Source organism: Pristiophorus japonicus, chromosome 10 (assembly GCF_044704955.1).
Source record: "Pristiophorus japonicus isolate sPriJap1 chromosome 10, sPriJap1.hap1, whole genome shotgun sequence".
NCBI classification, from domain to species: Eukaryota; Metazoa; Chordata; class Chondrichthyes; family Pristiophoridae; genus Pristiophorus; species Pristiophorus japonicus.
The window spans coordinates 193,794,112-193,819,718 of record NC_091986.1 but is presented as its reverse complement, the minus strand read 5'-3'; the positions used below and the strand labels follow the sequence as shown (position 1 = coordinate 193,819,718).

At 45.8% G+C, this 25,607-nt stretch overlaps 1 protein-coding gene across 1 annotated transcript in view; it reads left to right on the top strand.

The window, feature by feature from the left end:
• Positions 1–25,607, top strand: part of atp10a (ATPase phospholipid transporting 10A) — a 235,348-nt gene that overhangs the window by 203,904 nt on the left and 5,837 nt on the right. The window contains exons 13-19 of the mRNA XM_070892454.1: positions 1,369–1,553; positions 5,201–5,531; positions 12,832–12,908; positions 17,286–17,411; positions 20,447–20,647; positions 24,047–24,127; positions 24,221–24,325. Of these exons, the coding sequence (XP_070748555.1) occupies positions 1,369–1,553; positions 5,201–5,531; positions 12,832–12,908; positions 17,286–17,411; positions 20,447–20,647; positions 24,047–24,127; positions 24,221–24,325 (1,106 nt within the window). The remainder of the gene's footprint in view (positions 1–1,368; positions 1,554–5,200; positions 5,532–12,831; positions 12,909–17,285; positions 17,412–20,446; positions 20,648–24,046; positions 24,128–24,220; positions 24,326–25,607) is intronic.

The window sequence follows — 25,607 nt, the reverse complement described above, 5'->3', positions numbered from 1 at the left end:
GTAAGACCTCCCTGCTCCTATACTCAAATCCCCTAGCTATGAAGGCCAACATGCACCTCCCCTTTTCCTAATCTGCCGCCATTCAAATAATATTCTGTCTTCGCGTTTTTGCCCCCAAAGTGGATAACCTCACATTTATCCACATTATACTGCATCTGCCATGCATTTGCCCACTCACTTAACCTGTCCAAGTCACCCTGCAGCCTCCTAGCATCTCACTCACAGCTCACACCGCCATCTAGTTTAGTGTCATCTGCAAACTTGGAGATATTACACTCAATTCCTTCATCCAAATCATTGATGTATATTGTAAAGAGCTGGGGTCCCAGCACGGAGCCCTGCGGCACTCCACGAGACACTGCCTCCATTTTGAAAAGGACCCGTTTATCCCGACTCTCTGCTTCCTGTCTGCCAACCAGTTCTCTATCCACGTCAGTATATTACCCCCAATACCATGTGCTTTGATTTTGCACACCAACCTCTTGTGTGGGACCTTGTCAAAAGCCTTTTGAAAATCCAAATACACCACATGCACTGGTTCTCCCTTGTCCACTCGACTAGTTACATCCTCAAAAAATTCCAGAAGATTTGTCAAGCATGATTTTCCCTTCATAAATCCATGCTCACTGCTTTCCTAATGCGCTGTTATTTCATCTTTAATAATTGATTCCAACATTTTCCCCACTCCTGATGTCAGGCTAACCGGTCTATGATTACCCACTTTCTCACCACTCCCTTTTTAAAAAGTGGTGTCACATTAGCTACCCTCCAGTCCATAGGAACTGATCCAGAGTCGATAAACTGTTTGAAAATGATCACCAATGCATCCACCATTTCCAGGGCCACTTCTTTAAGTACCCTGGGATGCAGACTATCAGGCCCCGGGGATTTATCAGCCTTCAATCCCATCAATTTCCCTAACACAATTTCCTGCTTTATAAGGATATCCTTCAGTTCCTCCTTCTCACTAGACCCTCGGTCCCCTAGTACTTCCAGAAGGTTATTTGTGTCTTCCTTCGTGAGGACAGAACCAAAGTATTTGTTCAATTGGTCTGCCATTTCTTTGTTCCCCATTATAAATTCACCTGAATCCGACTGCAAGGGACCTACGTTTGTCTTCACTAATCTTTTTCTCTTCACTTATTTATAGATGTCTAAAGCAAGGCATCTTAGACTTTCCTAGGTATATATTGTACAATGGGTCAGGCTTGATGGACTAGCCCGTCAATTTCACATGTACTGTCAATTTCGTATGTTTGTATGTTCATGGATCAATTTTTGATAGTTGCAGAATTGAGCCAATCGCATTTCATTGTCAGTATGTTACAAATGTTCTCATTCCTATATCACCTCTTGCTGTTGGCTCAGGTGCAACTGGTATCGAAGACCGTTTGCAGGATGGTGTCCCAGAAACAATAGCAAATCTACGAAAAGCTGCTCTACAGATATGGGTTCTCACTGGGGACAAACAGGAAACTGCAATCAATATTGCTTACTCCTGCAAACTCCTCGGTCATGACGAAGAGATCCTCACTTTGAATGCTGAATCTCAGGTGAGCAAAATTTCATCAGCATGTGGCTTTTCTGGGCAGCTTTTAGCTTACAAGCGTGATCATATTTTCTACCAATTGTACCAGAAAATGTAAGCAAATGTCTAATGTATTTATTATGGATGCACCAGTTTGACTGTGTTGTAGTTTTGTTTTGCTCTGAGCAATGGCAACATTTTCATTATAACATTAGAAAAAAATTAATGGGCAGCTAATTAATGTGAAAATAGAAAACCTGCTTTTAGCTTACAATGTCAAAATTCAAGGGGTGTCGTTTTTGTATCAGGTGAAGATTGCATGAATATTGGGAAAATTGAATTTTCCGAACATTAGTACGCGTGATTCCTGCCTTGTAATAATTTAAGTATGAAGTTCAGGGGGGCAAAATTGCCCCCCTGACTGAAAGGAGGGCCACCTACCAATTTTTAAGATCTTTTTCCACCCCAATCTTGGAATGTCCTTCAGTTAAAGGGGAGGGCCGTTGCAAACTCTGCAGCCATTTAAGTGGCACCCACTGGGCTACCAGGGAGGGTTTCGGCTGGCCTGGTACCCAAGAGCGGGTGCCGGTCTGCATGACGGTGGCCCGGTCGAACCTGTGGCCGCCATTGTCGGGCTGACCTTGAAGTCAGCCGACAATTAAAATAAAATGGCGGTCACGGCAGTGCGCCATCCCCTTTAAGGGCAGACACGCCGCCCAGCCACAGGCGGCTTCCCGCCGGGGAAAGGTGTCGGGAGCACCGAGCGACGGCCGATCCACTCCCACGGGGCAATTTCCAACCGCGGACGGAAAGGGGTCGCCGCTGGTCAGTAAGGGCTCGATAGGGAGAGAAAACCATTGGGGTGGAAATGTCCACTGTCCCCCCCCCCTCCCCAAAAAAAAGGAGGTAGCGATTGTCAGCGGTGACGGCACTATTTTTTAAAAGAAAGGAGGCAATTTCGGCCCCCAGTTCTTTGCAGAAAAAAATATAAAAGTTGACCTTAGGAAGCAGCATTTGGATCAGTAACTGATGGGATTAAATTGCCAGTGAAGCCAGCAAGATCTTTGTACAGCATTTGTAGTTTAGGAAATACATCTGCAAAATGTTCGGTTTGTGGTCTGGAAGAGTAGCAAATGTGAAGTACTTTATATCTGTGCTGAAAACAGCGAACGTGAATGCACGGGGTTTGGGGTTTATAACTGTATAAATAAATTATCCGCTATAATAAAGGGAACACTTCTTCTGAAGTTAGCAGGACAGGTAGATAAGGTAATTAAGAAGGCATACGGGATACTTTCCTTTATTAGCCTAGGCATAGAATATAAGTTCGGGGGGGGGGGGGGCGCGGGGTTATGCTTGAACTCTATAAAACTAGTTCGGCCACCACATCCGCATTGCAGGAAATATATGTTGCTGTGAGGAAAGATTGGATAGGTTGGGGTTGTTTTTTTTAGATATGCACTTGAAGTGTCGTAACCTACAGGGCAATGGACCAAGAGCTGGAAAGTGGGATTAGGCACTAAGACGATGGGCCGAACGGCCTCCTTCTATACCCCACCACCATGGGGATAATCAAGAACCAAAGATGCAACCCAGTGCACGTTTATAGTGCATGTAAAAGACCCATTCTGAAGTTGCAGCCCAGCAATTAAAAGATTTAGTCTGATCCCAAACCTCAACTCCCATTGATCTAGTTTTCAAACACAGATAATATAAGAGTGAATACTGTAAGTGGCAGAGGAAGGAATCTTCATGTGTGCAGGGTCCAAATGTTGAGTGCCATTTCATAGCGGCATTTCCCAAGGCGTAAATAAATCCATTGAGTGTTTTTACAGGAGCTGATGCTGATCTATAAACCACTCTGAAACCACACGTGGAACACATTGACCACTTTTGATTTCTTACCATTGGCATATACATCAAAACACTTCCCCCAAAAGAAACATAAGACATTAGAAGGAATCCAAAAGAGGGCATGGTAACTGATTATTGTTGGCCTTCAGACAGCGAGCTAAAAATAGTGCTGAAGGGAGCGAAAGGACAAAATAAGTCATTCGTGCTTTTTAAAATTCTGATAAAAGGGATTTAATGGGTGGATGTTGAAATGATCTTTGTGCTAAATCAGGAAATGATAGCTATTGCTTAAAATTAGAATTTTAAGGGTACAGTAGCATAGTGGATAATTAGTCCAGAGGTCTGGACAATATTATCCAGAGAAGTGAGTTGAAATCTGACCATGGCAGGTAGAGAATTTCAATTCAGTTAATTAAATAAATCTGGAATAAAAAGCTAGCATCAGTAATGGTGACTGGGAAACTGCTGAATTGTTGTTTAATACCTATCTGGTTCACTAATGTCCTTAAGGGAAGGAAATCTGCCATCCTTACCCGGTCTGGCCTATATCTGACTTCAGACCTGACTCTTGACTGCCCTCTGAAACGGTGGCTCACCACCTTCTCAAGGGCAGTTGGGGATGGACAATAAATGCCAGCGTTGCCAGTGACACCCACATCCCAGGAACGAATTTAAACAAAAATGCAAGATACTGTATACAGTTTTGCTCTCCTTACCTAAGGAAGGATATACTTACCTTAGAAGGAGTGCAACGAAGGTTCACCAGACTGATTCCTGGCATGGGGGGATTGCCCTACAAGAAGAGAGTAAGTGGACTAGGCATACATTCCCTATGTGTTTAGAAGAATGAAAGGTGATCTCATTGAAACCTATCAAATTCTTAAGGGGCTGGGATGATGTTCCTCTGGCTGGGGAATCTAGAACCATGGGTCACAGTCTCAGAAAAAGGGTTTATCCATTTAGGACTGAGATGACGAGAAATGTCTTCACTCAAAGGGTTGTGAATCTTGAAATTCTCTATCCCAGAGGGCTTTGAATGCTCAGTCATTGAGTGTATTCGACAGAGATTGATAGAGTTTTGGGCACTAAGGGATATGGGGATAAGGCAGGAAGGTAGAGTGCAGGTAGAAGATCGACCACGAACTTACTGAGTGGCAGAGCAGGCTCCATGGGCCGAGTGGCCTACTCCTGCTCCTATTTCTCATGTTCTTATAACCTCCATCTAAATGTGACATGAAGTGACTGCTACACAGATAGAATTCTTAAATTATGGGTTAGACTACTCCCTAGCTCAAAGGTGGGCCAATTTAATGCATTCAAGAAAATAAGATTCTTGAATCTATGGAGAATGGAAAGTGACCTAAAGAATTAGATGATTTTGTGAGGGCTCTGGATTCTACGCAATTTATCTGTGTTGAGTCCTATCTATTTGAGGGTTTCTATTGATATTCTTTTTGCATTCGAGCTAGTTATAATTCTGCAAGTTCACAGCCTTTGTATATCCTCATGATGAAAAGGGGAAAAGGAAACCGATTAATTCCCAACTCTAGTCTGTACTCGGACTATAATTGTGAAGAATGGCTGGGTGGAATTTAAAATAGTACAGGAAATGCAAATCATGTAAGCTTGTTACAGAAGCTGATGTAGGGCGCAAGGCAATGTTCCGTCTAAGCTGCACACGCAGCAACCAGGAAGGTAAATTTAGAGGGAGCATTGGCGCAAAGTGCTTCTGTTATTACTGATACTTCATTTGATATCATGTATGACATACTGCAATATTTGCTGGTTTTGCACATTAAATGCAATGTTTTTCCACAGGAGGCCTGTGCTGCTTTGCTGGAGCAATGCTTAAACTACATTGAATCAAAGAGTCCTCAGAACAAACGTTTCAGTGTTACTGAAAATGGCTCTGTTGACTTCATCACTTCGAATGGGACCTCAGTGGCCTCGCCCACTCCGCGATCCAACTTCAGCTTGGTCATCGACGGAAAGACTCTGACCTTTGCATTGGAAAGATCACTGGAGGACAGGTTTCTTACGTTGGCGCAGAGCTGTCGTTCGGTGTTGTGCTGTCGTTCCACGCCATTGCAGAAAAGTATGGTGGTGAAACTGGTCCGGGATAAACTTAAAGTAATGACCCTGGCAATAGGCAAGTATATGCTGGAGTCCATTATTAAGGAAGCAGTAGCGGGACATTTGGAAAAGCATGATTCAATCAAGCAGAGTCAGCATGGCTTTATGAAAGGGAAATCATGTTTGACAAATTTCCTGGAGTTCTTTGAGAATATAACACGCAGGGTGGATAAGGGGGAACCAGTGGATGTGGTGTATTTGGATTTCCAGAAAGCATTTGATAAGTGCCACATAATAGGTTACTGCACAAGATAAAAGCTCACAGGGTTGGGGGTAATATATTAGCATGAATAGAGGATTGGCTAACTAACAGAAAACAGAGAGTCAGGATAAATGGGTCATTTTCCGGTTGGCAAACAGTGACTCGTGGGGTGCTGCAGGGTCGTTGTTGGGGTCTCCATTATTTACAATCTATATTAGTGACTTGAATGAAGGGACCGAATGTAATGTAGCCAAGTTTGCTGATGATACAAAGATGGGTGGGAAAGCAAATTGTGAGGACACAAAAAAATCTGCAAAGGGATATTGACAGAGTTAGTGAGTGGGCAAGAATTTGGCAGATGGAGTATAATGTGGGAAAATGTGAGGTTATCCACTTTGGCAGAAATAATAGAAAAGCAAATTACTATTTAAATGGAGAAAAATTGCAAAGTGCTGCAGCACACAGAGACCTGGAGGTCCTTGTGCATGAAACACAAAAAGTTAGTATGCAGGTACAGCAAGTAATCAGGAAGGCAAATGGAATATTGGCCTTTATTGCAAGGGGGCTAGAGAATAAAAGCAGAGAAGTCCTGCTACAACTGTACAGGGTATTAGTAAGGCCACACCGAAAGTACTGCATACAGTTTTGGTCTCGGTATTTAAGGAAGGATGTACTTTCATTGGAGGCTGTTCAGAGACGGTTCACTAGGTTGATTCTGGAGATGAGGGGGTTATGAAGATAGGTTGGGCCTATACTCATTGGAGTTCAGAAGAATAAGAGGTGACCTTATTGAAACTTATAAGATAATGAGGGGTCTCGACAAGGTGGATGCAGAGAGGATATTTCCACTCACAGGGGAAACTAAAACTAGGGGACATAGTCTCAGAATAAGGGGCCGGCCATTTAAAACTGAGATGAGGAGGAATTTCTTCTCTGAGGGTTGTAAATCTATGGAATTCTCTGTCCCAGAGAGCTGCGGAGGCTGGGTCATTGAATATATTTAAGGCGGAGATAGACAGATTTGTGAGCGACAAACGAGTAAAGGGCTATGAGGAGCGGGCAAGGAAGTGGAGCTCAGTCCATGATCAGATCATCCATGATCTTATTGAATGGCAGAGCAGGCTCGAGGGGCCTGTCATGTATTCAACTGTCGTTGTAACCCATGTATAAACTGACCCAAGTTGTACACCGTGAGAACACTGACCACTAGGTGGTGAACTTGTGGGAGGCACTCCTAACCTGGACTTTCAGGTATAAAAGGGGAAGCTCCACCCATCTTCTTCACTGCAGTGCTGGCTAATAAAGGTTACTGGTCACAGAGTGACCTTCTCTCAAGTATGGGCCTCGTGTGCATTTGTACTATATAGTAAGGACATATTATTTGCGACGAAAAACTGGGATTTAAACCACGCGAGCATGGCCACTAGCAGCACAGACGAGAGGTACTGTGTTGGTGATGATGGGACAATTTTATTGAGACTACAGCAAAGTTTCGGCTCATCTCCTGACGGTTTGTGGATCCAGGACGTACTCCCTGATGAAGGACCTTCTAGCACCAGAGAAGTCGGTGGACAAGACTTTTGCAGAGCTCAGTAAGTTGATCGGGGAACACTTTAAACCGGCGAGCAGCATGCACATGGCGAGACACCAGTTTTATACGCACCGGCGGCGAGAAGGACAAAGCGTTCCAGATTTCATGGCAGACCTCCGGCGACTGGCGAGCCTATGTAAGTTCCCAGATGCATGCAGAGCGGAGATGCTGCGAGACTTTTTTATTGAGGGCATTGGGCACGCTGGGGTTTTCAGGAAACTGATTGAGACCAAAGACTTGACCCTGGAAACGGCCCAGACATTTATCTCAGGGGAGGGAGAGACCAGAATGATGTTTGACAAAAATCTTGGTTTAAATGCAGCAAATGGACAGGGAGTCAACATTGTGAATGTGGCACACAGTTCTCCAGGCAGACAGGGGAAATTGGATATGCCCGAGTATGTAGTCGAACCCAAAGGGGGAATTCAACAGAGACAATGGCTAGCTGAACAGCGATTCATGCCATCGCAAGGGACAATGCGGCCAGTAATGGGGCCATCAACACCTGTCAATGGTGTGCTTAAGGACAGTTACAGAGACAGTCAGAGACAATCGACTGGTAATGGACCTTTTGTTCCAACAACAGATCATGTTGGAGGTGTGGAGGCAAACACACAGCCAGAGCTAGCAGGTATCAGCAATATACCTGCAGAAACTGCAATGTCAGCGGTCACTTGGCACGTATGTGCAAGAAGCCTGCAGCCAGGTTGATGTACGAGGAGGACGGGCCCGATGTAAGCCCTACGAAGCCAAATGGACACGGGGAAATCGCTGGAAGCTGAAGTTCAGCGAGTTCATGTGGAGCACATATACAGTTCATACACCAGGACACCACCTATAATGATGAAAGTGCTCCTCAATGGCATCCCGGTATCAATGGAGCTAGACACGGGGGCCAGCCAGTCCCTGATGAGTATCAAACAGTTCGACAAATTGTGGGCGTCCAAGGCCAGGAGGCCAAAATTATTGCCGATTGACGCACAGCTACGGACATATACAAAGGAGATCATTCCGGTGCTAGGCAGCGCCACGGTAGGCGTGACCCACAAAGATTCGGAGAACAGGTTGCCACTCTGGATTGTCCCGGGGGATGGTCCCGCACTGCTGGGGAGGAGTTGGCTTGCTGTCATGAACTGGAAATGGGACGATGTCAATGCAATTTCTTCTATGGAGCGAATATTCTGCTCACAGGTCCTGGACAAATTTGACTCACTATTTCAACCCGGCATTGGCACTTTCTTGAGGACCAAGATAGTGATTCACATAAACCCGGACGCCACAAGACCAGAGCGGTGCCGTACGCGATGCGGGAAAAGATAGAAGGCGAATTGGACCGCCTGCTGAGGGAAAGCATCATCTCGCCAGTCGAATTCAGTGACTGGGCGAGCCCAATTGTGCCGGTGCTCAAGGCGAATGGGTCGGTCAGGATATGTGGTGATTGCAACGCCGCCATCAATCGGGTATCACTCCAAGACCAGTGCCCACAAATGAAAGTGGAGGACCTCGTTGCGACGCTATCCGGTGGCAAACATTTTTCAAAATTGGACCTGACCTCAGCTTACGTGACCCAGGAGCTGGCGAGTGAGTCAAAGAAGCTGACCACCATCACGACACACAAGGGGTTGTTTGAGTACAACAGATGGCCGTTTGGGATTCGCTCGGCCGCCGCGATCTTTCAGCGAAATATGGAAGCCTCCCCAAGTCGATTCCAAGGACGGTGGTTTTTCAAGACGACATCCTCATCACGGGTCGTGATGCTGAAGAAAACCGCCACAACCTGGAGGAGGTGCTACGCAGACTGGACCGGGTAGGTCTGTGACTGAAAAAGGTGAAGTGCGTCTTCCTAGCTACAGAGGTAGAATTCCTGGGGATGAGGGTAGCAGCAGACGGGATCAGACCTACGGCATCCAAAACGGAAGCGATCCAGAGAGCATCCAGACCCCATAACACGACGGAGCTGCGTTCGTTCCTGGGCCTCCGAAACTATTTTGGTAACTTTCTTCCCAAATTGAGCACGCTGTTAGAGCCGCTACACGTGCTCCTACGCAAAGGTCGCAAATGGGTCTGGGGGGACAGCCAGGGAAGAGCTTTTGATAGAGCATGCAATTTGTTATGCTCCAACAATCTGTTAACGCTATATCACCCATGTAAGAAACTTGTTTTAACGTGCGATGCGTCGTCCTATGGTGTCGGGTGAGTGTTGCAGCATGTTAATGCCAAGGGTCAGTTACAGCCGGTAGCTTATGCCTCCAGAAGTCTGTCCCAGGCAGAAAGGGGATATAGGATGGTAGAAAAGGAGGCGCTTACATGTGTATATGCAGTAAAAAAAAATGCACCAGGACCTGTTTGGCAGGAAATTTGAGCTAGAGACAGATCACAAACCCCTAACGTCCCTTTTGGCCGACAACAGGGCCATAAATGCGAATGCGTCGGTCCACATACAGAGGTGGGCACTCATGTTAGCCGCCTATGACTATACAATTCGGCACAGACCAGGCACTGAAAACTGCGCCGATGCACTCAGTAGGCTCCCACTAACCATCACCGAAAGGGCAACCGAGCATGCTGCTGAGATGGTCATGGCTGTTGAAGCTTTCGAATGCAAAGGCTCACCTGTGACAGCCGTCAGATTAAAGTCTGGACAAATAGAGACCCGCTACTGTCTTTAGTTAAGAAATGTGTCCTGAATGGGGACTGGACAGCCACGTACGGGGCATGCCCTGAGGAATTTAAACCATTTCACAGGCGCAAGGATGAACTCTCGATTCAGGCCAATTGCCTACTATAAGGAAACCGAGTAGTCATGCCCCAGATGGGCAAAGAGATGTTCATCCGAGAACTCCACAATGAGCACCCGGACATTGTCATGATGAAGGCAATTGCCAGATCACACTTTTGGTGGCCAGGGATAGATGCAGACCTGGAACTTTGTGTTCGCAGGTGCAACACGTGTGCCCAGCTGGGCAATGCACCCAGGGAAGCCCCCATTAGCCCCTGGCCATGGCCCGCCAAGCCTTGGTCACGCATCCATCCTTTCATGGGAAAAATGTTTTTGGTTGTAGTAGACGCCTACTCCAACTGGATCGAGTGTGACATTCTCAATTCAAGCATATCCTCTGCCACGGTAGAAAGTCTACGGGCAATGTTCGCCGCCCATGGTCTACCGGACGTCTTGGTCAGCGACAATGGCCTGTGCTTTACAAGCATTGAATTCCAGGACTTCATGGCAGGAAATGGTATCAACCATGTCAGATTGGCATCGTTCAAGCCGGCCTCAAACGGGCAGGCGGAACGAGCAATGCAGATAATCAAACAGGGGATACTCAGAATCCAAGGGGTTCCCTACAAAGCCGCTTATCACGCCTCCTGTTGGCCTATAGATCCTGACCACACTCGCTCACAGGGGTTCCACCCGCAGAGCTGCTAATGAAAAGGACGCTCAAAACCAGATTATCCCTTATACACCCCACCATGAAATAAATTGTTGAGAGCAGGCGCCGGACACAATGTGACTACCATGACAGGAATGCGAGGGCACGATGTATTGATGTCTGTGACCCTGTCTTTGTCAACTACGCTGCAGGGCCCAAATGGCTCACAGGCACTGTGATTGCCAAAGAGGGGAATAGGATTCTGGTAGTTAAACTTACCAATGGACAAATCTGCCGCAAACACGTGGATCAAACAAAAAGGAGGTTCAGCAACCCCATAGAAGAAGCAGAGGAAGAACACAATGTTGAGTTCACTCCGCCACAGGTGACCGAACACCGGAACCAAGTGGAGGAGAGCCCAGTCACTGTGAGCAGTCCGGACAGGCCTGAGGCACCACAAACAGCAGACACTCAGGCCAACGCCCAACATCCGGAGCCCCAACTCAGGCGCTCTACAAGAGAGTGTAAACCACCAGAGAGACTTAACCTGTGATCCCAGTAAGACTTTGGCGGGGGGAGGTGATGTCATGTATTCAACTGTCATTGTAACCCATGTATAAACTGACCTAAGTTGTACACCGTGAGAACATTGACCTCTAGGTGGGGAACTTGTGGGAGACACTCCTAACCTGGACTTTCAGGTATAAAAGGGGAAGCTCCACCCACCTTCTTCACTGCAGTGCTGGCTAATAAAGGTTACTGGTCACAGAGTGACCTTCTCTCAAGTATGGGCCTCGTGTGCATTTATACTGTATAGTAAGGATGTATTCGGGCCAAATGACCGAACCCTACTCTTATTTCTTTTGTTCTTATATTTGTCTTTTTGGTCTCCACCGGCATACTATTATGTAGAGTCTCGAGGTCACCACACAGCTTCTACAATCCAATGCTTAAATGTCATTTCAAGTATCTTTGGTAGCAACATATAAAGGCATTAAAACACTAACACAATAATCCCTGGCTCCAGTATATACAGAGGTTAAATTTCAATCAGACAATGAAGACAAGTAGACCCCTGGGATACTAGAGGAACAGGAGGAGGCCATTCAGCCCCTCAAACTATTTTGCCCTTCAAGTGGATCATGGCTGAACTGTACCTTACCCGCCTTGGCTCCATTTCTCTTAATATCTATACCTAACAAAGATCTATCAATCTCAGTTTTGACATTTCCAATTGACCTAGCCTCCACAGCTTTTTGGAGGAGCGATTTCCACTAGCCTTTATTTGAAGAAGTGCTTCCTGACATCACCCCTGATGGCCTAGCCCTTAATTTTAAGGTTATGCCCTCTAGTTCTGAAATCTTCCACCAGAGGAAATAGTTTCTCTCTCTTTCTCTCTCCCTCTCTCTCTCTCTCTATCCTGTCAAATTCTTTAATCATCTTAAACACCTTATTAGATCACTCCTTAATCGTCCATGCAAGCCTAGTTTCTGGAACCTGTCCTCATAATTTAACCCTTTTAGCCGCAGTATCATGCTGATACTGTTGATCATAAAATCCTTCAGTGCCGGCAAGGGGGTGCAGTAACAATTCCGTTTACTGTGCAGGTCCTGTAAACTTTATTGTATTATTTTCTGAAGGTGTTGGTCTCTAAATTAGGTTGAAGAGCCTGACAGAACAAACCTGCCACCCCATTTCTCTGAGGTGCTAAGTGTTCATAATGGCCCAGATTCTGTTGCCTAAAATAATGGCGAGTTTAATCATGTTGCGAGGCACAGCAAGAGCTCTCTAAAGCTATTGCTGCATCAAGTATCCTACCTGTGCAGCCTGCACAGCACTCAATGCATGCAGGGAGTTCTGAATAGTTATGTTAACACATGGACCTCGCAAACTTTCACCAGACCCAGAGTTCACTCAGGACATGAGCCCCGTTATTTCTGCGACATGTAAAGCAAGATTAAGTTGTATATTTTTCTTCAAAGCCCCGCTAAAGTCCCAACGATCCCCCATGATAGCGTGCCTCAGTCGGCTGTACTTTATTGTCTGTTGGTACTGCTCCAAGTTGTCGCTCAACTTGCATTAATCACCACTGACTCGCTGAAGGGTAGAAAGCAAACACATTGTCACTTTGTTTTTTTGTCATTAACTGTAGGAGATGGGGCTAATGATGTGAGCATGATCCAGGTTGCCGATGTTGGAGTGGGAATCTCTGGGCAGGAAGGGATGCAGGTAATTGTACTCTCAAATCATTTTGTGTCACGGTTTCCATAAGTCTGCCTCTAAAGTACACAAATAGCCCAAATGGCTTTTGTCATGACCAAGTGCTGTTAATTTGTGGAGTTGCGACGTGGCTTTTGAGGATAGCTGTCAGTCCTGATATAAATCTATTTTATTCAGTGCGTGTTACTTTTCTTTCTCTCCAATTTTGCTCCTCTCCGCTCCTGAAAACACTGACCTTGCTGGGGTTCAGAGCAATGTTCCCCCTAATTTTTTTTGCGGGGGAGGGGGGGGGGCCGTGCTGCCCCTTTAACAGGCTGCGCGGCCCACTCAAACTTGCATGCATACATGTTTTTTTGCGTTGGGAGGCCGGCTCCCCGGCTGCGTGGGACCTCGAGACCTGCACGTCTGCGCAGCTTAAAGGGAACCTCAGTACAGAGGCACTGACAGCACTCTGATACTGCGCCCAAGTAACAACTTGCATTTATATAGCGCCTTTAACATAGTAAAACATCCTAAGGTGCTTCACAGGAGTATTATCAGTCAAAATTTGATGCCGAGCCACATAAGCAGATGTTGGGGCATGTGACTAAAAGCTTGGTCAAAGAGGTAGATTTTAAGAAGCATCTTCAAGGAGAAAAGAGAGGTCGAGAGGCTGAGGGCCCAGATAGCTGAAGGCACAGCAGCCTATGGTCCATGTGTGAGCCTAGGTGGTGAACGTCGGTAGGGTATTCAACCACAGGGCACATCATAGCCAAATCTGATCCTATCTTCCTCCACACCTACACACATTTCACACAGTCAGCCAGTGGTTCAGTGGGTAGCACTCTCACCTCTGAGTCATAATGCTGTGGGTTCAACTCCCACTCCAGAGACTTTGAGCACAAATATTCTAGGCTGACACTCCAGTGCAGTACTGAGGGAGTGCTGCACTGTCGAAGGTGCCGTCTTTCGGATGACGTAAAAGGTGGACGTAAAAGATCCCATGGCACTATTTCGAAGTAGAGCAGTGGAGTGCTCCCCAGTGTCCTGGCCAATATTTATCCCTCCATCAACATCACTCAAAATCTGCTCGGTGTGATATTGCTGTTTGTGGGAGCTTGCTGTGTGTAAATTGGCTACCGCGTTTCCTACATTACAACAGTGACTATACTTCAAAAGTGTTTCATTGATTAAAGCGCTTTGGGACATCCTGAGGTTGTGAGCGGCGTCATATAGCAGACAAGCTCAGGAATCCTGGTTTTGTTTTTCCATGGCCCAATCAATTGTAATGTGCTTCTACCCTGGCTAACATCAAGTTATTCCACATCTGGACCTTTTGGTTTGTATGGTTCAATACCGCACTGGATGGTGCATTTACCAACCATTTACCATTCACCATTCATCAGTACAGCTACATATGTAACTTTTATCAACAATTTAGATACAAATAGACTCTGCTTTTCACAACAGCTGATGTTTATTAATGCACCCTTCATTTCTACACTTACTCACTTAAAGATTCTCGCCTGGTAGAAATAATTAAAGCAAAATGTGTACAGCTCAGCGTTCCTCATGCTCGACAGTTTAATTAACATGTCAGGACTTAAATATGATTTCATTAAGTGGAGAAGGTCAAACTACATAGCATAATATTTCCAGGCTGGTAGTCATTTTGTAACGGGAATGATTTTCATCTGCCTAGTACCCAGTTTTTTTTGGCATGAACGGGATATAATTTTTTTCTTTTTAATTTTGCACTCAAGACCCATCCAATGCGATTTTCAAACGGGCCAGGATTTAAACGACCAGCGATACCACCCCAAACAGGCAGGAGTCTCATGAAAACTAAGCGTTGAGTGATCAAACCAGTGATGCTTAAAGGGCCACTCCTAAAAATAGAAATAACAGCTTTTAGATTTGTGTGTCCAGGATAGGCATTTCTGCCTGCTCGGCACCGGTCCTGCTGGAGCCCCCCACCCCCCCACCTTTAATGACACAACTTCCATCTCGGCTTTGTGGAGGAGCCACCAGATTTCCCATCTTTTCCCCTCCTCCTCGATCAACCAGCTATTGTCAGCACTTGTTCCTCTGGCCGCTCACAGTGCAGATAAAAATGAAACCCAATCCCAACTGGCCACCAATATTGTCCTCAAATACTTGAAGGAGAAGAAATTGCAGGGATTATGGGGATAGCATAGTGATTATGTCACTGGACTAGTAATCCAGTGGCTTGAACTAATGATTCCGGAGACGTGAGTTCAAATCCCACCACAGCTGCTCGGGAATTTAAATTGAGTTATTTAATAAATATCTGGAATAAAAAGCTAGCATCAATGGTGACCATGAAACTACAAGACTGTTGTAAAAACTGGTTCACTAATGTCCTTGAGGGAAGGAAGTAGATAAGTGACTCCAGACCTACAGAGGGGAGGTAATGGAGGCCGCAATGGTTTCTGGGCGGCTGGCCAGCTCACAGCACCTGGTTTGCTGGGGGGGGGGGCGCGCGCGGGGGAGCAGAGCAGCACCGCCCGGGAGCATCGACGGTGCGCGACGCTGCCGGTTTCCACTGGTCGTGGAAATTTGGCCTTATCGGGTCCCGTAGCGCGCCGTGGTGGGACCGCCTGGAAAAGCGGTGAGTGATGGAATTGGTGAATGAGGTAAGTTTGATTGTTTTGTTTTGTTGTATTTTTGCGTTGTAGCTTATTGTGGGGTGTTTAAGGTATTGGAAATGTTTGTTGTGTTTTTAGGTGTGATTTATTTTGCCACAGAAGCCTCTCTTCGAGCGCTCTGAGGCCGGCTGTTTAGCTCGGGATTTTCAGTTGCACAGCCGGCCGAGCGCCCTGAGAGAGGTGAGCAACATCTCTCTTAGCACTCCGCCCCACAATCCGGGCCCAGCTGATGAAACTGACTGAGGCACAAACTGTTCCTGGGCGGAAAACTTTACCGCCCCGCCATGAATAACGTCGCAAAATAGGCAGAATCGAAAATCCAGCCCTGAGTTTCTTAAAAACAAAATCAAATTTGCCGCATGAAATAAAAAGAGAAAAAGCGCTCTACTCGTAACTCCTACACGGCTGTACTGTCCAATGTGGGAATTACAGTCTCTGCCACAGGTGGGGCAGACAGTGGTCGAAGGAAAGGGTGGGTGGGGAGCCTGGTTTGCCGCACGCTCCTTCCGCTGTCTGCGCTTGGTTGCTGCATGCTCTTGGCGACGAGACTCGAGGTGCTCAGTGCCCTCCTGGATGCTCGTCCTCCACTTTGGGCGGTCTTAGGCCAGGGATTCGCAAGTGTTGGTGAGGATGTTGCACTTTATCAAGGAGGCTTTGAGGGTGTCCTTGAAACATTTCCTCTGCCCACCTGGGGCACGCTTGCCGTGTCGGAGCTCCGAGTAGAGCGCTTGCTTAGGGAGTCTTGTGTTGGGCATGCAGGCACTGTGGCCCGCCCAACGGAGCTGGTCGAGTGTGATCAGTGCTTTAATGTTGGGGATGCTGGCCTGAGCGGGAACACTGACATTGGTGCGATAATCCTCCCAGTGGATTTGCAAGTTCTTGCGAAGGCAGCGCTAGTGGTACTTCTTCAGCACTTTGAGTGGACGACGCTTGCGTCTGCGCACACTCAGAGGCCGAACTCCAAGCCACCATCAACACCTTCACTGAGGCGGACGAAAGCATATGTCTTACACTAAACATCCGTAAGGCAAAAGTCCTCCACCAACCTGACCCCGCCACACAGCACTGCCCCCCAATCATCAACATCATATACTCTCCATCACACAGACCACCTCTACCCCTACCTCAGCCCATCTGCCGCTGAAACTCTCATCCACGCTTCTAGGCTCAAATTTTTCAATGCGCTCCTGCCCAACCTCCCATCCTCCACCTTCCATAAACGTCATCTCATCCAAAATCCTGCTGCCCGTACAGTATTCCGTACCAAGTCCCGCTCGCCCATCACCTCTATCCTCAGTGACCTTTGTGTTTAAATCCATGCACAGCTGCACTCTTCCCTATTTCTGTCTCCTCCTGCAACGCTCACTTCTATTCCTCTCATTTTGGCCTCTTCCCCCTCTGCCTCTACTCCGCATTGGCAGCTGTCTGAGCCCTGCATTCTGGAATTCCCTACCTCAGCCCTCAACCTGTCCCTCCTTCTTTTCAGACACTCATTAAAAGCCATCTCATTGCCCTTCCTCAATAGTTGATTCATTGGCTCAGCGTCCATTTTCTTTTACTACGCCTGCGTGAAGCGCCGAGGGGTATTTTTTTCTGCGTTAAAGGCTCTAGGACAAGTTGCAGCTGCTGTTTCTTGTTCCTGGTTCGATAGTAATTATTTTACAACGGCTTAATATACGGAGGTCTAGTGGTACAGACAACCCTTGTGCAATTATTTTCTTTTCTTGTATTTCACCAGGCAGTAATGGCAAGTGACTTTGCCATTGCACGATTTCGACATTTACAGAAACTCTTGCTGGTCCACGGGCATTGGTGTTACTCCAGGCTTGCCAACATGGTGCTCTATTTCTTCTATAAAAATGCAGTAAGTTGTTCTACTTTGAACATAATGTTCACCAAGTCAACATGAAAACAGTTAATAAATAGATGGTAGATTGATGGGTAGGTTGGCATCACAGTGATAAAATGGCGCCAAGACATAACTGGCACGAGCACCAACATTGTGCTCCAAGTGTCAACTTTATCGGCCAGTCCGTGTCTTGGCAGCTTGAGCACAGATTCCTGTAAGATATTTGGCTAACTGCGTGAAGACAGATGAGATATGTTAGCTGGCCAGACATACCATAATCAGGTGGGACTGTGGGCACATTAAAAAATCACATTTCCTTTTATGATATACACATATTTGATTACAACACCCTTCTATTTCAGTGAATAATATGCCATGAAATATTTAATGGTAGCTGCAGCAGCTACATTATGCTTTGCTTCAAATATTTGCTCACTTACACCCGTAATTAGCCAACCTGTGCGCACGATGTCTCAAGGGAGTAATTAAAACCCATGTAGAGCTGTCCAGCAAGAATATAATCGTGTTCACAAGGGAGAAAAAAAAAAGATACTAGAAATGCATAGCAGGTTAATTAGCATTAGATGGAGGTGAATTAGTCAGAACGGTAGTATAGTGGTAATGTAACTGGATTAGTAATTCAGAGGCCTGGACTAATGATCCGGAGTCATAGGCCAGAATTTTCCCAGCCCTACGAATGCAGTTTGGAGGCGGGCCCGTTGTCAAAATGGCCATGATTGACAGCGGGGCAGGATCCCGCTCTGAACCCGCCTCCTTGTCAGTTTCCAAAGTGCCGGGTCTGGTTGCGGTTCTCAGACCCAACACCAAATGGCAGGCCAGCCAATTAACATCATTAAGAGATAGTTTAAAGGTATTTAAAAATAATTTTGCCAGGTACTTACCATTTTTCCAAGTTATTCAGCAGCTTCCCGCCGCTTGAGCTTCAAGTCAGGTAAGTGTGCAGGGTTCTCATGACTCTCCTTTGCTTTGTCTAGTTGGCAGCTGCAGAAGTGGTATAAAAGCTACCATTTCACAGCTGTTCACTTTCCAATCTCAGAAGCTGAAGCCTTCAGTATTTGGAAGACACATTTGAGCTGTATGCAGTTTGGAAGTGTTTGCAGTGAACTCTCTATCCACTGTCACCTCCTTGGAGAAACCTCTCTCACCATTGACAGATCGCTTCTGTCATCTTAACTTCAGCTGCCATCTATTCCAGCAGCATCAGTGTCCCTGAAAAAAATCTCACCTTAGTCCTCAGAATCCCACCACGATCAGCCCCAACATCAACATCACTAAACACACCAGCATCACCACCAACAACACCAAACTTCTCGCAATCACCTGATGCTGCACAGGACACAGGGCATCAACACATGACCACATAGCAAGAATGAATTAAAAAAAAATTTATATATATTTTAGTCATAACATTTCATCAGTGCAATCCCTAAAATAGTACCTGTCTTTCTCATTCATCTTGATTGACCCGTCATGCATTTTCTATTTTTATTTCAGATTTCCAGCATTTATGGCTTGTCTTTTTATAGGTACATGGTGTTGATGATTTGTTCTTCAAGCCACTAATGACAAACCCTTAAATACTGCAATATCTAACATGGCAGGAACAATAACCCTCAAGCTCATCTCTTCAAGCTGTGTGTTTTTTGGAAGCATGTACATGGTACATTCCGACTGTTTTCATTTTCAAACTGCTTTGGTGCCAAACCCATATTCCTGACCTTGCTGTTGAATCTGGAATCTGTACATTTTATTTTGGAATGCCTCAGCCAAGTTTCCTTCCATGCGCTACGTGGCAAAATACTCCATACTGTCAGCAATCTCATTGAAACTTGAGTACACAGGAGTATTATGCGATAAAAATTTGACACCGAGCCACATCAGTAGAAATTTGTGCAGATAAACTAAGCTTGGTCAAAGAGGTATATTTTAAGGAGCATCTTGAAGGAGGAAAGAGGGCTAGAGAGGCAGATAGGTTTAGGCAGAGAGTTCCAGAGCTTAGGGCCTAGACAACAGAAGGCACGGCTATCAATGGTTGAGCGATTATAACCAGGGATGCTCAGGAGGGCAGAATTAGAGGAGCGCAGAGATCTCAGCAGGGGAGGGAGGGGGGTTTGTGGGGCTGGAGGACATTACAGAGATAGGGAGGGGCGGGGACCATGAAGGGATTTGAAAATAAGGATGAGAATTTTGAAATCGAGGCGTTGCTTAACCAGAAGCCAATGTAGGTCAGCGAGCATAGGGGTGATGAGTGAGCGGGACTTGGTGCAAGTTAGGACATGGGCAGCCGAGTTTTGGATCACCTCTAGTTTACGTCGGGTAGAATGTGGGAGGCCAGCCAGGAGTGCGTTGGAATAGTCAAGTCTAGAGGTAACAAACCAGCTTTTCATGAAGCCATATTGCCAGTTGGACTTTTTGTTGCTGATCTCTGGGTGTATATTCGCATTCAGCAGTATAACTTGTATCTGCCAGCTACACAGATACTGGCATGAGACCGGTAGCTATATTACAACTAACCTTAATTTCTCCTCTAGTTCATGGATTCAGGACCTGGTGCAGTCCTTTCACATCCCTCTTTGATTCTTATCAAATGTGTCTTTGTCCTTCTGTGAGTACAGCTACTGCAACTGAGCACAATACAACGACTACTATTTCTACTTCCATTGATATAGCTCCTTTAATATAGAAAGATGTGACAAGACACTTCACAGAAGCGTAATAATAAAAAGCCCTAATGTAATCTCACCATTGCTACATATCATCATCATCATTATCACTTATTCTGTATTTGCATTTTCATGTTCCTTTTAAATCATTTAATTTGTATTTGTAACTACTCTAACATCCCTATTTAACCATTAGTTTGTTTTTAATAGCATACACCTAATTCTATGTGATATTTACCTCAGAAACTGTAGCCACTACTTAATATCCTAATGGTTAGAACTTCACTGACTCACTTACCCTGTGTTAGCATTTTACCCTTCAATTCTGCAAGCACAAATCACAAGCTTTGCTTTGTTTGTTTTCAGATGTTTGTTGCCCTCCTTTTCTGGTACCAATTCTTCTGTGGATTCTCGGGATCAGCAATGATAGACCAGTGGTACCTTATCTTCTTTAACCTTTTGTTTTCATCGATCCCCCAACTCATCACTGGAATACTTGATAAGGATGTTTCAGCAGAAACCTTGGTGGCCTTGCCTCACCTTTACAAAAGTGGACAACATTCTGAGGTAATATTCCTTCGAGGAGCAAGGTGTTGAATATATAAAAGTGGAAGAATCTTTTAACTGCAATATTTGTGACAATATAACTTCAGCACACAATTCGAAGTAGATTCTTCTGCAACCTAGTGATATTTTCAACTGGTAGATGGCTGCTTCTAAGAGGAATGTTTCTTAACACTAATGTTTCTAGGTCCTGTCAAGTAGAGTGTTCACGTAGTTTCACGTTCAGTGTTTGGAGTGAAACTAGCTTTAAAAGGGCACTTGGTGCTAATTGTATTCAATCCCTGATTGGTGCTAAGTTGGCTGGTTTTCAGCCAGGGCCTCAGGAGGGTTGCTACATTTGCTCTCAATATCTCTGGGCAAGACAACAAACACAACAACTGTATTTATATAGCGCCTTTAACGTAGTAAAACGTCACGGAGTGCACACGGACCCAGCAAGGCCTCACAAAAAACGGCTTTTCCGATCTGTCGTCCACATCCCCGGGAGAAGGACATCCACGTGGGAGAGATTGGGCTATTTGCCCAACTCATGCCCAGCAAATGTTCTTCAACCTTTTATGCCTAGCTTACTTTTACCAGCGTAAGAGTTATTAAAAAGTATTAAAACACATTTTTAAAAATTCTGAAAAATATATTTTTTTCCTAAAACATTTAATTAATTACAATTAATTTTAAATATGTGAGGTATTTTATTTATTTATTATGCTGTGTTTTGGTGTTTTAGGGTTTTTTCTCATTGATAGTAATGGGAGCCTGTACAAATAGAGCTCCCATTTTTATCAATGAGAATACTGCAGAGTGATTGGTGGTCAAGTCCCACGTGACTCCAGCTTCTCCCTATGTACCTCGAGACAGGTCCCCTTGCGCTGCGCGGTGAATCTAGGCCTTCAACTGGCATCTTGCGGTTTCTTCGGGATCAACGGGTGGATTCATAATTTTTTTCGGGTCGGAGGCGTTCGTACGAAGGAAGCCTCCGACCACAATTTTCCCCCCAGTGGATTGTTGACGTTTATCTCAATAAGGCTGGCATACAAAGGGATGGATATTATATTACTTTCATATAAAGCTCATTTAGAGTGCGGTGTTTGGTTCTTGGCACCACACCTCAGGAAGGATATATTGGCCATGGAGGCCTGCAGAGTACGCAGCGGCCCTCCCCTTTAATTGAAGGGGAGGGGCATTGTAGCGCATCAGCGCCTTGTGGAACATCCGCGTAGCATTGCGCTCCTGAGTCCGGCGCTGGGCTCCCGCCCCGGGAGCTCCCCTCTGAGGCCGCGGAGCGCCGGAGACAGCGCTCCGCCTCCTTCCGCGTCAATTACACCCAATTCTGCGACGGGGGTGAGACGTCCGCGCCGGCCGATAATAGTCCCAGCCTGGAAGGTTACCGCCCCCAATCGGGGCGAGGGGCAATTTCGGCCCCTGAAACTTGTAGACATGGCCATATGTCCTAGCAATGCTCTGAATCCCTCCCTGCAGTGACTAGGACAGCACCAAAGTAAATTGTGCACAATTGCTTACATTGTGTACACCTTCCTAGTGTCGTGTTAAACTATTATTCACCCTCCCACTCTCGTACTTTATGTTTTGCCTTCATGTTGTTGCTTAACTTCAGAGGTCCACCTTCAGCGAAGAGAAGCAGGACAGTTCAGTCCTCAGATGTTACAAAACACACGTTGTGAAGAGCACCATATCTGAAGTCCTGCCATCCATTATTTTAGTTTGTTTTCTGTCTCACAGTAGAACACTGCTCTTGGACCCGAGCTTGTTGCTTGTGATTCATAGGCAGTCCCTCGGAATCGAGGAAGACTTGCTTCCACTCTTAAAAATGAGTCCTTAGGTGACTGAACATTCCAATAGGAGAACCACAGTCCCTGTCACAGGTGGGACAGATAGTCGTTGAGGGAAAGGGTGGGTGGGACTGGTTTGCCGCAAGCTCTTTCCGCTGTCTGCGCTTTATTTCTGCATGCTCTCGGCAACGAGACTCGAGGTGCTCAACACCCTCCCGGATGCACTTCCTCCACTTAGGGCGGTCTTGGGCCAGCGACTCCCAGGTGTCAGTGGGGATGTCGCACTTTTTCAGGGATGCTTTGAGGGTGTCCCTGTAACCTTTCCTCTGTCCACCTTTGGCTCGTTTTCCGTGAAGGAGTTTCGAGTAGAGCGCTTGCTTTGGGAGTCTCGTGTCTGGCATGCGAACAATGTGGCCTGCCCAGTGGAGCTGATCAAGTGTGGTCCGTGCTTCAATGCTGGGGATGTTGGCCTGGTCGAGGATGCTAATGTTGGTGCGTCTGTCCTCCCAGGGGATTTGTAGGATCTTGCGGAGACATCGTTGATGGTATTTCTCCAGTGACTTGAGGTGTCTACTGTATATGGTCCATGTCTTTGAGCCATACAGGAGGGCAGGTATTACTACAGCCCTGTAGACCATGAACTTGGTGGCAGTGATACTTAACATGATGTAAGCATCAAAGAGCTTTTCTAACCTTTTCAGAGTTCAGCACTGGTGAAAATTTTTCAAGACCATTTTCAAGTATTAGTTTAACTACTCTGCCTCACAACTTAAGTATTAAACAAGGAACTACATATGCTATCAGTCAGTGTATCCATGAGCTTTACCATTACCAAAAAAGCTTTACTATTAACTCTGGAGGGAAAAATTATTTTAATTTATTCTGCTCTCTGGAAGCCGCAATGACACTATTTTTTACAAAAAAAGTTAAATTGCCCAAATGTATTGGAGCTAAAGTTTAGCTATTTCTTCAACTCTTCAGTTATCAGTAAGTAAAGCTTCACAAACCTACGATGAATTAGTTACAAGCCAACTAGAAAAAGTAGGACTTGCATTTATAAAGCACCTTTCACAACCTCAGGGCGTCCCAAACAGGCTTCACAACCAATACTTTTGGTGTGTAGTCACTGTTGTATTGTGGGAAACGCAGGAGCCATTCGAGCACAGCAAGCTGCCACAAACAGCAATGTGATAATGACCAGATTATTTGTTTTAGTGATAACTGAGGGATAAATATTGGCCAGGGCACCAGGGATAAACTCCCCTGCTCTTCTTCGAAGTTGTGCCATCGGATCTTTAATGGCCGCCTAAGAGAGCAGAAGGGGCCTCAGTTTAACATCTCATCTGAAAGACGGCACCTCCGACAGTGCAGCACTCCCTCAGTACTGCTCTGGAGTGTCAGCCTAGATTTTTGTGCGCAACTCTCTGGAATGGGACTCGAACCCCCAACCTTCTGACTCAGAGGCGAGAGTGCTACCCACTGAGCTATGCCCGTCTTAAAAAGAACAGATTTCTCTGCTGACCCTAATAGAATTACTGTGTGTTAGTTAAAGCTGTGTAAACAGCAATCACAAATTCAGCATAAAATCAACCTTTTAATTGCATTGTTCTTCTAGGAATACAAGCCGTATATGTTCTGGATGAATATGATTGATGCTCTCTACCAAAGTCTGGTCTGCTTCTTCTTTCCATATTTGGTATGTCTTTTTTTGCTGAAGTAAGTAAAATTACTACTTTGCAAGCAAAAGTCATGGGTGGCTTCGAAACTCCCTTTTGTTTCTCTGTTGCAGGCTTACCGGGATTCTGATGTTGACGTTTTTACTTGGGGAACATCCATCACCACGCTGGCTCTCTTCACTATCTTAATGCATTTGTGCATTGAAACTAAAACCTGGGTAATGCGCAACTGCTTCTCTGCACTGTCCTTTTCGATTTGATCTGCAGGTTGATGTTTATTGCGAGCGAGTTGCAAAGCTGACGGGCGTGTAGTACTTCTCTCTGCGTTATCCTCGTGGATGTCTCCCTGTGCAAAACACGGTATATTGGGGATTTTACACAGCAAAGACCAATAAAATTCCACTTTGCAAAGCTAGGGCCATTTGTGAGCTGGTATAACTGCTCGATTTACCCGAGTTTGACAGCGTAGATCAGTGTTGCAGTATAAGCAAATAAAACTGCAGATTGTCAAAATCTGAATCAAAAATTGCTGGAAATATTCAGCGGGTTTCCCCACAGATGATGACTGATATGTTGAGTTTTTCCAGTATTTTCTGTTTTTTGTTTCGCAGGGGTTACAGTATCGATTTTAATGGCACCCCAAATAAAGTGGCTTTGTCGTGGGTCACCTGAATCACATTCTTCAACTTAATCCACAGCATCAAGGGAAAATGAGGATAACTGTTCACCAGGGTTAAACAGGCTTGTAATGTATTTGCTTCATGGGTTCTTTGCTTAAGAATTCATAGCAACACATTGTTATTAAGAACTAGTTGGTTTATTAGCAAAGGTTTAACAATCAAACTACACATTCATCATCATCATCTTCAAAGGCAGTCCCTCGGAATCGAGGAAGACTTACTTCCACTCTTAGAATGAGTCCTTAGGTGACTGAACAGTCCAATACGAGAGCCACAGTCCCTGCCACAGGTGGGACAGATAGTCGTTGAGGGAAAGGGTGGGTGGGACAGGTTTGCCACACGTTCTTTCCGCTGCCTGCGCTTGTTTTCTGCATGCACTCGGCGATGAGACTCGAGACGCTCAGTGCCCTCCCGAATGCACTTCCTCCACTTAGGACGGTCTTTGGCCAAGGTGTCAGTGGGGATGTTGCACTTTATCAGGGAGGCTTTGAGGGTGTCCTTGTAACGTTTCCTCTGTCCACCTTTGGCTCGTTTGCCATGAAGGAGTTCTGAGTAGAGCGCTTGCTTTGGGAGTCTCGTGTCTGGCATGTAGACAACGTGGCCTGCCCAGCGGAGCTGATCAAGTGTCGTAAATGCTTCAATGCTGGGGATGTTGGCCTGGACGAGGACACTAATGTTAGTGCGTCTGTCCTCCCAGGGGATTTGTAGGATCTTGCAGAGGCATCGTTGATGGTATTTCTCCAGCGACTTGAGGTGTCTACTGTACATGGTCCATGTCTCTGAGCCATACAGGAGGGCAGGTATTACTACAGCCTTGTAG